The 13,094-nt window shown below is 38.7% G+C and overlaps 1 protein-coding gene across 1 annotated transcript; it reads left to right on the forward strand.

Moving 5' to 3' along the window:
* The first annotated feature begins 8,131 nt into the window (after window positions 1–8,131).
* LOC148874606 (uncharacterized) lies at window positions 8,132–12,502 on the forward strand. The gene is made up of 8 exons (XM_088964202.1): window positions 8,132–8,502; window positions 8,597–8,707; window positions 9,394–10,072; window positions 10,165–11,598; window positions 11,739–11,936; window positions 12,032–12,123; window positions 12,214–12,289; window positions 12,370–12,502. The coding sequence occupies exons 5-8, from the start codon at window positions 11,865–11,867 to the stop codon at window positions 12,430–12,432; spliced, it is 303 nt and encodes a 100-aa protein (XP_088820328.1). The 5' UTR covers window positions 8,132–8,502; window positions 8,597–8,707; window positions 9,394–10,072; window positions 10,165–11,598; window positions 11,739–11,864; the 3' UTR covers window positions 12,433–12,502.
* The last annotated feature ends 592 nt before the right edge of the window (window positions 12,503–13,094 follow it).

Here is a 13,094-nt window from a genome sequence, read left to right on the forward strand (position 1 = left end):
AAGTTGGGTTGCCCGGTTTAAAGAATTTCAATTATACCAGACTTGGGTTAAGATTAGAGCCCACTAAAAATTTGACAAATTCCAAACTCAATTCCACCTAAGTTGGACTCCCTAAATAATTATGAAATATGATTAAAAATAGGGGTGACTATGAGCCAAAATGTATAAGACTGAGTTCAGGCTCAAGTTCGATTTGAGATAAAAGTGATAGCTTGAATTTAGATAAACTCAAAATAATGGAGATCGAGGTACTGGCCAAATGGCTCAAGCTAATATTCCCAAATATTCTCAAGATTCTTTGCAAGGAATCGGTGGTCCAATGACTAGGGCAAGGACAAAGATGATGAAAGAGGCTTTACAAGGCATAATCATGGAAATGCGTGACAAATAGGCTGTTCTAGAAGATTCTAAGACTGTTCTAGAAGTTTCCAAAGCTTCACAAAGGATAATCACCTCTTTATGTGCAAGGCTTAGATCTTGAAGAACAAAACTTGGAATCTATGACATAAGACCAAGGCGCATGGACATGATAAGAAAATGCCCAATCCGCATGCTAAGATGTATTGATGGGCTTGTTTTTTGTCTTGTTTTGTTTTACTTTGACTTTTCTATGCTTAGTTGTCATTAGTTGTAGTCTTTTAGAAGGATTCCTATATCAAGGTAGATTTGTTTTCCTAAATTAAAGGGATCCTCATTAGTTAGGTGTTTTCCTTATAAGATAATAATGTTTACATGCCTATATAAAGGCTACAACTATGTAAAATGAGATATCATCAATAATATAGAGGTATTTTCAGCAAGTTTAGCTTTGGCTTATTGTGTTCTTGGTAGAATACAATATCTTGACTTATCAAGGGAGTGATCAACCTTTGTGGCATCTTCAAGATTGAATTCTTTAAGGACTTAGTTTCCTTAAGGTAAGTCTAATCAACTATAATTTGTTTTCTAGCTTCTGAGTGCGCATAACAAATTGATTCAAGAGTTCCTACAGCAGGTCGTCTAGTGGGTTCTTATCACAAATGCTCAAGTGTTCAAATTCAGCATGGCTCGAGTTTGGTAGTGGAGTTCAAATCAACCCCCCACAACATCTCATAGAACATCTTTGTCGTGTATTGGGAAATGATGAGGGCGGATTTGGCCCTCCAATGAAACTATGACACCTGGCACCTCATGCAAACCAAGTGCAGCCTCTTGACAACTGGGCAGCTCGGCATAGTTTGCCACAGGCAGTTTGGTAGAGCCTACCATAGCTCGCCACAGGCAGCTCGGCATTGCTCACCACAGGCACCTCGGCATAGCTCCCCCCCAGGCAGCTCCCCACTTGCAGGGTAGCTCGGTACAGAAGAGCAGTTCGGCATATCATAGGAAGATCTCCTGCCTGACAACTGTACCTGACAAATCCGAAGACCTACGCCCACGTCTCTTGTCAGGCGGCGCCGTGCTTGCCAGCCCTGAGAGTTGTCCCATGACTGGCAGAGCCGTACTCTGCAACAGTCGCCTGCACCCGCCACCTCAACTCTGGCAGTAACGGCTATGGCAGAGAGATAGTTCACCATCAGGGAGCTCGAGATAGCTCTCCCCCAAGCAGTTCGCCACCAGGGAGTGCCACCATTCTTTGAGTCACAAGTCACCTACAAAAAGCTAAGTTCTCATCCTACAAAAGCAAAGTTCTCATCTTACAAAAGCTAAGTCCTCTTCTCCTAGAAAGTTAAGTCCTCACTTTTTAGAAATTGAAGCTCTCACTTTATAGTTTACATTTTTTATGAACTCAAAGACTATGCAGGGAGTCAGCAGACTAAGTAGCTCTACCAACTTTCAATTCGGATAAAGCTTCATCAGTCATCTTCGCAAGGTCCCCCTACAAAGATGAGCTCTTTGTGGCTTCCGCGGGAGTTGGCGGCCAACAGACTACATAGGCGCCTTTACTGATCAAGCCTTCCAAGGCTCCCGTGTGAGCTGACGACCTAAAGTTAGTAGTGCTGCCCCCGAAGGTCGAGCTCCTAGTAGCTTCTTGTAGGAGTGGTGATCGGCATTACGAAGCTGATGCAGTGCAATCATAGCTCTAAGTCACCCACCTGGTTAGCTCGGCACCTCACAGGTAGCTCGGCACCCGGTCAGCCCAACACCTCACTGGTAGCTCGGCACTTGGTCAGCTCGGCACGTCACTGGTAGCTTGGCACCTAGTCAGCTCAGTACCCCGTAGGCAGCTCAGAACCTAGTCAGTTCGGCACCTCACAGGTAGCTCGACCCCTAGTCAGCTCGACACCTCACAGGCAAAGCCTACGGGCCACATTACTGCTTAAAGACCCAATCGCCTCTTCGGCACGGGCAAAGTCAAAAAATAGTGGACTACCCCAAAGCCTACGGGCCACATTACTGCTTAAAGACCCAGTCGCCTCTTCGGCACGGGTAAAGTAAAAAAAGAGTAGACTATGGGTCGCTCCCAAAGCCTACGGGCCACATTACTGCTTAAAGACCTAGTCGCCTCTTTGGCACAGGCAAAGTTAAAGAAGAGTGGACTACGAGTTGCTCCCAAAGCCTACGGGCCACATTACTGCTTAAGACCCAGTCGCCTCTCCGGCATGGGCAAAGTCAAGAAGAGTGGATTACGAGTCGCTACGGGCCACCATATTGCTAAAAAACCAGTCGCTTCCTCAGCATGGGCAAAATCAACAAAAGTGAACTATAAATTGCCCCTAGAGCCTAAGGGCTACACTACTGAACTGGCGGAGACCTCCTCACCTTATAGGCAGCTCGCCACATACAGGCAGTTCCCAAAGCTTAAGGAATTGGATCAGCACTTACTAGCTCGTCGAATTACAGGCCAAAAGAAGAAGTCTACTCCTTTCGCTGAGTTACTCTCAGCTCGGGAGTGGGGGGCAAATGATGAGGGCGGATTTGGCCCTCTAGTGAAATTGTGACACCTGGCACCTCATGCAAACCAAGTGCAGCCTCTTGACAACTGGGCAGCTCAGGCAGCTCGGCATAGCTCGCCACAGGCAGTTCGGTAAAGCCTGCCATAGCTCACCGCAAGCAGCTCGGCATAGCTTGCCACAGGCAGTTTGGTAGAGCCTGCCATAGCTCGCCACAGGCAGCTCGGCATAGCTCACCATAGGCAGCTCGACAGAGCTCGCCACAAGCAGCTTGGCATAGATCAAGGAGCTCGGCATAGCTCCCCCCATGCAGCTTGCCACTTGTATGGTAGCTCGGTACAGAAGAGTAGTTCGGCATATCATAAGAAGATGTCCTGCCTGACAACCATACTTGACAGATTCGGAGACCTGCGCCCATGTCTCTTGTCAGGTGGTGCTGTGCCTGCCAACCCTGAGAGCTGTCCCTTAACTGCCAGAGCCATACTCTGCAACAGCCGCCTGCACCCATACTCTGACAGGATACCACTATATAAGGACTCTAACCCCAAAGACAAAGGGGGAGAGAATGAAAAAATGGAGGTAATCCCTGCTTTCTAGCTCTCTCATTCCTCTAATATCATCTTCAAGTTCTCTACAATCAGAGTGCTAACTTAGGCATCAGAGAATCCCTGCCAGGTAAATACCCCTGGGCCCCCTGGTTCAGTTCTTGTAGGTTCCTCAGCTCCCGCCGCCTACAAAGAGGAGGAAAGATGGAGTTCTTGCAGGTTCCCCAGCTCCTGCCACCTACAAAGGAGAGGAGATCACCTCATGCAGAGGGCAGTCGGGTTGCGCTACACCAGGGAGCTCCACCATCCTCTGAGTTATAGGTCGCCTAGGACCAGGTCAAATGACGAGTCCACCAAGGTAGCTCACCACCAGGGAGCTCGGCATAGCTCTCCCCCAAGCAGTTCACCATCAGGGAGCTTGGCATAGCTCTCCCCCAGGCAGTTCGCCACCAGGGAGTGCCACCATTCTCTAAGTCGCGGGTCACCTAGGACCAGGTCAAATGACGAGGTACTTAGCCAAAAAATAAAAAAATTGGTACGTGACCAGAAACGGTTACATTAGGAATATTTCCTGATGATAGTATCAAAAGCGATGAGATATCATCAGGAGATTTTCCCAATACACAGCGGGGATGAGCTATGGGACGTTGTGGGAAATTATCTTGTGGGGGGGGGGAGCTGATTTCAACTCTTGGTAATGAACCAATCTTCATATAAAAAATAAAAAATTATATATCAAAATGAGTTTTATTATACGTATAAAAATAGTAAAATACTACATATAAACTCGATTGGGCTCACAAACTTCCTGAGCCAAGCTTTGAAACTATTTGAATTCGACTTAATTAGCAATCTAACCTATTTATTGGGTTCAACCTCAGCTTGAAACTTGATTTAGACTGAGATGAATCATGTGCAAACCAAATTCAAATGGCTCGCGAATAACTTAATTTATTCTTACCCTTAAGAGAGAGAGAGATGATATAGGAGAAGATGGTGATGCTTCCAGGTTATGTTGATTTTGGCTGTCTTTTGGCATGTTGTTGTATCCTTTGTATCTTACTGAAAATGTAATAAATATTAAAGTGAATTTTGGGTAGGGAACTGGGAGAATTGGGCCACTAGTTTATGAGGAAGCACCATAGAGTAAAAACCGGTGCCCTAATAGCCACCCTCCTTTTTGGGTTATTTTATCTTTTCTTTCAAAAAAAATTTGATATTATTTAGGGGTGTAAATTGGGCATGTTGGGCCGGGTTTGTGGCCAACCCGGGCCTGGCACTAAAATTTGGGCTTAAGGCCCGAGTGTGGACAAAGCTTGAGGTCAAGCAGACCTTCCCAAGCCAAGCCCAACCTGCATAGTAATTTGATGCACTCGGGTTGGGCTCGGGCCCAGGCCGGGCTCGGGTTGGTCAATGAACCCATTCTAAACATATATATATAGCAAGGCAGTCCATGTCACCATGTCTCTCCTTGCTTCAAACCACTTTCTTAATTTCCAGTTCTTTCAATTTTTTTATTTTTTAATTCCATATAATTACCCATTAAACCAATAATGAAATACCATATGCTTAATTATTTCCAACAAGCGTAAAGAAAAAGGGATTTGCTTTTCTAATGTTTAGCCAAGTGGCACCACTTTTCCCCACTTTCTCCTAAATTGTATCTAATCCCTATTTATCTCCTAAATTATCTTTTACTCCTATTTATCTCTTAATTTGTCTCTAATTTAGTAGAGAGATTACCTCCTAAGCTATCTCTAATTCCTATTTATCCTCTCCCCCACTTTTTATCTACATCTATCTAAAGAAAGTTTCAATTAAAAATTTTCAAATTTATTTAAATATTATAATGAAATTATATACTAACTTTAAAATATTTATCCAAAATACAAAAATTAATTATAATAGATTTAATAATATTCATATTATTAATAATTCTATATTTATACAAAATTCATCATGAAATTATATAGTAACAATATAAATTATAATTTTATGAATTCTTCAATTTAAATGTTATTCAAATAATAAAAAATTAAAATTAAAAATAAAGTATTACTTAAATATTTCAATAACTAAACATCTTAAATAAAAAATATCTAAATAATTATATAACAAAACATTTAATATTACATAATAACACTATAATAAATAAATAAATAGTAAACATGACTAAATTTTAAATAGTTAAAAGTAGAAAAACAATTATAGTAGATTTCATACTATTCATATTAATAATAATTTAGTTTTTTACAAAATTAATAATGAATTATGTAATAATAGTACTAATTACAATTTTATAGATTATTAAATTCAACAAATAATTAATATTTTAAAATTTTAAATAAAAATATTATTTAAATAACCAAATAATATTATAAATGACTAATTTCACTTATATCAATTAATAATTATAGAAAATAAATTCTAAAAAATAATATTTATTAGTAATAAATGTACAATAATATTATATATTCATTATATATTTATATAGACTAAAACTAATATTCATTTTATTTTCAGTAATTATTTATTGTATTTTTTGATAAATATAGTTTCGATAATTATTTATAAATCTATTTTTATTTTGTTATTTAATAGTAAATTGTCAATAATTACAATAATTATTGGAGGTTAAACAACTATTATTTAACTTTTGAAATTTATTTATTGTATTTTCGTTATAAATTTATTTTTAGTAATTATGTATTTTTTGTAATTTATTGATTAATATTTATTAGAGATTAAACTATTTATTGACTAATTTAATATATTTTCAATATTTATTGTATTTTTATTAGATATCTATTGTGTTTCCAGTATACATTTATTTTCAATAATTGTGTATTTTTGCTATAAATTTTGAATAATTATTGGAGGTTAAACTATTCTTATTTATTAGAGATTAGACTATTAATTTAGTTGAAATTAGGAGTGTTCAAGGATCGGTTTAGTTCGATAGCAAGCTGTTTTGCCAACCAAATCGACCTAGTAAGGTCTAGAGTTTGCCACCTGAAACTGATTGACCAGTAGTGTAAACCTACCAACTCGGGTTTTATCAGTTTGGGCCTATTTTCGGTTTGTTTGTTCAAAAGATTTAAACTTAAAAGTTAAATTTAAATTTAATAAATTATAGTGGTATTATTAAAAAATAAGTTAAAGAATTAAATTTATGATATAAAATATTTTAGAATAATAAATATGATAATTTTTCCATTTTCTCATATTAAAAAATTATATTTAAAATATAAAATATTAATATATATCTATGGTCAAGTTGGTTCAGTTATGATCAATTTACAAATGGCCAAATCGAAACTGACCTAATTTGGTCAAGTTGGAAAATTGATAAACCAAAGCCGACCAAAAATACTAGAAGACCAACCAACTCACGTCGAGTTCGACTAAATTGGTTATTAAAAAGTTAAAATATAAAACAATTATATACTATGTATTTCTGTTGTACAACTTTCACTTAACAAAGCCCGTGCATAACACGGGTCCCCACTAGTGTATATATATATGTAAATTTGTATGCAAAATTTATATATGTATGAGTGTATATAATTGGGACAGGTTCGGGCTACCTAAGGGCTAGGCTTAGGTCCGACCCAAAAAATAAAAAAGTTTGATTTCTTGGTTAATTGAATCGTGGGGCACTTTTTGGAACCGAACTGGTACTACCGATTTTTGGAAAATCGGTAACTGGAACCAAACTGAAACCAATTGGTTAACTTATTGACTGGTTTGGTTAACCGTCGGTTTGGTTCATCAGTTTTTCATTTTTTTATTTTTACAATATATATTATAAAAAATATATAAACATATAATAAAATATAATAAAATAATATAAATATATATATTATATTTTAAATAATACATAATATATAATATATTACAAATATATATATATTTATATATATAATTCATATTTATTAATTTATAATATATAAAATATAAATAAATAAATAAATAAATAAATAAATATACATATATATATATATCGGTTGGTGCGATTAACCGCTGGTTTTCTATATTGGTTAACCAAAACCGAACCAGTACCTTCAGTTTTTTAAAATACCAAACCAACCGGTTCGATTAACTAATTTTTTAGTTCAACTTCAGTCAATTTTTTTGGCCGATTCAGTTTTTAGTTTTTTTTCTCACCCCTACAACCAATGTAAAATTTAAAAATGGCTGATTTAGGATCAAACCTCCCATGTTGCACCCCTAATATTATTATTTATAAATGTACATGACTGGGGGTGTTTGACAACACGCTTGGATGGTTGACAACATGACTACGAGTTGCACTTCCAGCCATGTCCGCAAAATTTATATAATTTTGAATCTTTGATGAACACCCTCTTAGTAGATAAAACTAGACTATAATTGGGCATATGATAACATCGTATAAGTTTTTAATTTGTAGATTACTTGCTATAAATGGATGGAAGCTACATTTTGATTTTTTTTTTTAAATATCACCATTTTCCAAAAAAATTAAAATAAAATAGAAAATATTAAAAATTTAGGGGAATCTTCGGTCAGCTCCCCTCAGAAGTCGAAAATTCAATTAAGGACATACGGAAACTCAATTCAATTCCACCCCCACCTAATAAATGTAAAATTTACTCCCCCCCCCCCCCGTCATGTTAGATAAGTGAAACTTTTGATCCCATTATACCCCTTATATCCCAACGGTAATCTTCTTCATTCGAACCGATCACAGCGGCGACCATCTTCTTCTCTTCTTCATTCGAACCGGACACAGCAGCGGCAATCTTCCAATGGTAATCTTCTTCTTCATTCGAACCGAACACACCAGCGGCATCCCCGTCGTCTTCTTGCTCACCCCCTTCTTCCTCATTTGAACCAAACGCAATAGCGTCACCCCATTCCTCATTATAACCGAATGCAACTTCGCGTCTCCGTCATCTTCGGTCAGCTCATCCCAAGCGAAACATCTTCTTCCTCGAAGAACTGATCCAACAGTGTCTTCTTCTTCCTCGAAGTTACCGTTCTTCCTCATTTGAAACGAATGCAGCAGTTTCACCCTTTTCTCTGTTTCTCAAAGCCGAAAGGTACAATATCTTTCCATCCTCTTCTTCCCCATTTCGAAACTACAACACTTACCCTCTTCTCCATTTCTCATTGTCGTTAATCTCCGTTTCTCAGAGTTGTTAATCATCGGAGGTTCATGTCTCATTGCCGGAGCTACAGTGTTTTCCCCATTTTTCATATCCGTTAATCACCGGAGCTTCGGATCTTCATCTCTCATCACCGGAGGTACAACGTGTTTTTCAGTGCTTTGAATGCGGTACGCATCTAGATGTGTCTGCATTCATTTATTTTGGTTTTGATGATTTCTTGGTTTTGTTGAGTGTTAATTTGGGGTGATTATGGGTTGGGACAAGCCAGGGCTTTGCACTTATGATAAGGGCTATAGCTTAGGCCCGGGTTCGGACCAACCCAAGGTTCTAGGCCTGAATCATAAGCCCTAGCCCAGGTCTATATGGGTTTGAGTCGGCATGATTCTGGGCTAATGTCACCCATATATAAAACATTGCATATCTATATATTAAATGACATAAAATGCATATAAACTTATTTTATACATTAATATAATATAAATTATACATGTCATGTTATGATATTTATATATAAAATATATAATATAATGTAAAATAACATGTATACATATGTATACATTATACACAAAATGTGTAAGTTTAAATATATGCGACCCGGGCTTAGCCTAAGTCTGGCCTGAAAATTTGTGAGCCTAATGTGTGCCTGGGCCCGAGTCGGGCCTGAACACAAAACCCAGGCTGAAGCCCAGAATTTCTCGACTAGGCTGAAATGATCACCCCTAGTGCTAATTGAGTTTTGTCATTCTTTATATATAAAATTTAAATGGTACTATATTTTTTTTTGTTACTTGTGCTAACAATAGGCTGTTAAATTCCCAATAGAAAAATGTCAGGTGACAAAGTTGGGACCAGGTGCTCCTTGAAACGGTTTAGGGAGATGCTGCAGAGTTTCTCTAAGCTTGGAGCACAAGAGAAGGCTCCAAGAGACTTCATTTGGACACTTTTTGGATTTGCCACAGGTGATTGTTGAGACGTCCCTATTGAGTTATTTAATGAAATTGTGGGACTCGACTAGGCATTGTTTTATAGTTGGTGGAAGGACTATGCAATTCAGCAAGGCAGATGTTACCCTGATAACGGGTTTTGACCTATCGAGTAGTACCGTTTCCCTATTGGAAGGCGTTGTTGGTAGTGGATTGTTACAAAGATCTTTTGGCTTTGATCAAAATCACTCTGCCTCTATAGAGCTGGATCTTGTGTGGCATAGACTAAAGAAGATTGTAAGATTAGATGGTGAGGAGTACGTTGAGGAGGTGGTAAAGATGATTATTTTGTTCTTGTTCGGTTGTGTGTTGTTTCCCAAGGTAGTTCGAGGGTGAACTCCTTCTGGGCTGGATATGTTGATGATTGACAATGTATCAGTGATTATGCTTGGGGTAAATGTGTACATCAATTCTTGATCGGTGGTCTTGATCAATTTGTTTCTGGTTGTGGTGCTGGATCGAGTAGAGGCTCATCCTCATATAGCCGTTGTCTATTTGGATGCAACACAGTGTTGATGGTTAGTGTGGATAACATTCAATTTTTTTATTTATTCTTTATGTTATTCTCATTCAATTGATGATCATTTATTGGCTGATTTCTTTTTTGTAGGCATGGCTTTATGAGCACACAACATTATTCAGTCCTTCAGTTCTTGATGCCAGTCCTCGTTTGTTTAAGTGGGGGAATATGGGGTATCAGTGAAAGTCGAAGAGGGCCGATTTGTTGAAGAAAGCTAGGGCGAAAATGATTCTCACTTCTGCTCCTCTACTTGGGGTGTTTGTAGTTTTTATGTATTTAGTTATAGTGGAAATTGAAGATCTCATATGGATTTATAAACTTATTACAGTTTATTGGGGGGTTTGTACCCTACTAGCGAGGAGATAGCCTTAGTGGATATTCGATTGGAGGGCTGTGTACATTTTAATTTTTTTCTTTACAGTGGAATCTTCTATGTGTTCTAAGTACATGATAGTTATTAACCTTTGGTGTTGATATGCGGTTTATGGACCGAGGGGGCCATGGTGTGGGTGGGGAACCTTTTTATGATGGAGAGGATGCTGGTCATGGGTGGCGTCAGCCTAGGAAAAAGGTAGGATTAGTGTATCATACATGTTTTGAGTTATATACAAGTTGACTTATTGCTAATGTTGAGATTTGTTAAATTGCTTCTAACTTGATTTTTAAAGAATTTTGCAAATCTTGCATGGAATCCATGGAATATCAAATTCTATGTACGGAGGCCAAAGAGTATAACTCAACAAGAAAGCAGAATGTGGAACTTCGTGATGAAGTTAATAGGCTTCGTAGAATGATGAGAAATAATGGGTTGGACCCTGATGCAGCACCATGTAGTGATGGGCATGAAGGTTTGGCAAACTATTTGTTAGACGATGATGATTATGGTACAGACTTACCTGCTGGAGTTGCATGCTGCACCACGGGGGTAGAGCAATCTCTCGAAAGGACTAGTGTTGCTACTCCATCTTGTGAGATTCTTAATGGCTCGCCTTCCATTTCTGATACCTTAGGCAAGGAGAGAATGGAAGCAAAGTAGCATGGTGGTGTCGCCCTTCCAAGCTCCTGGGCAGCAAGGGCAAGTAGCGAAAGTGTTTGCTATTGCTGCAGGGTTCAAAAGAGAAGTGAAGGCGAAGGTGAAATAATAATTGTTGGTGTTGTCTTGGGGTTATTTGTAGGGTTGTTTTGGTTTGATTTGACTTTTTTATTAGTTTATTCAATGAACATTTGTTGTAGTCCATGGATGCACGTGCATTGTGGAATTCTTTTAAGATGAAGGATTTGGTCCCAAAGGAGGACCTTGAAGTTGTGAAACGGTTCTTGATTAATGGTTATTGCAGTGATCAAGTGGTATTGACTGATGGCGTTGTGTTTTTGACCCCGGATTGTCTGTTGCCCCTTTGCAACCTGAAAGCATGGGTGTACGATGAAGCATTATTTTGGTTTAGGGGAGTGTTGCATGTCATAATGTGGCTAATTTGACGTGTGTTTATGTAGGTCATTGATGCGTATGGGTTTTTGCTGAAGGTAAGAAACACCAACACCATGAGCATATGTTATGTGTCTTCGATGACATTGGTATGGGGGTTGTTGATTGCAATGTGACTGAAATCCATATGCTTGTGATTCATTTTGTAATATAATCCCGCTATTTATTTGTAATGCAGTTGTATTTATCGGATGCCCGCAATGATGTTCTCTATCAATGGTTGAAGCCCTATGAAATATTGATGTGCAATAAGGTTTTAATACCTTTATCTGATGGCTCACACTAGCAATTACTAGTGGTGAATATGGTGGACTACAAATTCGAAGCCTATAGTTCCTTAAATAGTAGCCTCCACGATGCCTATGCAAGATCCATGGTATCTATCATGAGTTGATTTTTACATTACTAATTGGGTATAAGATAATGAGTCTGATTACTTATGTGTTTGCTCAATTTTACATTATCTGCCAGCAAACAACTTTGAGAGAAAAACTATCACCATTTGTTCCTGGGATCATCGGTTGGCCGTTTCAATTCATTGAGTCAGCTCCCCAACAGATTGGGTACATGTTGTATGATCTATGCTTAAGTGTAGGGGTACTTGTTAGGTAGTTATTGAGTCAATAAGTGTATCTTTTTTTTTTTTTTTGCAGTGGTAGCAACTGTGAAGTGTTTGCTATGAAGTACACGGATTGCATTGCCTGGGGTTCACATTTTGACTTTGATCTAGTGAGTACATGTGAATTTCGTTTGCTAGCACATGCCTATATGTGTCATGTTAATACTAACATGTAGTACATTTACTGTAGGGAAAAATCAATGTTATTAAGTGGCAGATAGGGGCTCAACTCATTCAGAATCATATCCCATAAATTGAAGATCTCACGAGGATGATTGGAAACCAATTTATTTTTCCTTTCTCTCACCTTACGATTCTGAGCATATATTAACAATTGAAATTTTTGTATCCGAGCTAACGATTGGTCAACTCTAACTATGTAAATTTACAGATGAAAGGCGTAAAGTAATGCAAAAAGCAATTTTTTTTTATAGATATTGCCTTGAAACCTTATGATCAAATATTTACTCAAAATGTAGCATCACAAATCAATGTAAAGTAGCAATTAGGAGTGACCAGCCTCTGGGCGATTCGGCCAATTCCCAGAAATGGTCCTAGAGGGGGGGGGGGCACGGTGGTAGTCGAGTGGTGGAACCATATGTCCTCTATAAGTACCCAGATGAGGCGGAGATGGCCCAGGCCATCGGCCCAATGGGCGATCAAAAGGGGGAGTGGGTTTGGTGGCCATCGCATCCCTCCGCACCCACCGGATCGGCCTCCGGGCAATTTGGCCAATTCCTAGAAATGGTCCCAGAGGGAGGGCGCGGGGGTAGTCGAGCGGCAGAACCACATGTATAGGGAGGGGAGAGGTCCTCTATAAGTACCCAGATGAGGCAGAGACACCTCGGGCCAACGAGAAAGGCCGATGGTGGGAAATGGTGCTTTTGCAGAACCACCATTTCCCACCGTTGGCCC

This window comes from Nelumbo lutea, chromosome 1 (genome assembly GCF_056320005.1).
Source record: "Nelumbo lutea isolate HS-2025 chromosome 1, American lotus-T2T, whole genome shotgun sequence".
Classification (NCBI taxonomy): Eukaryota; Viridiplantae; Streptophyta; class Magnoliopsida; order Proteales; family Nelumbonaceae; genus Nelumbo; species Nelumbo lutea.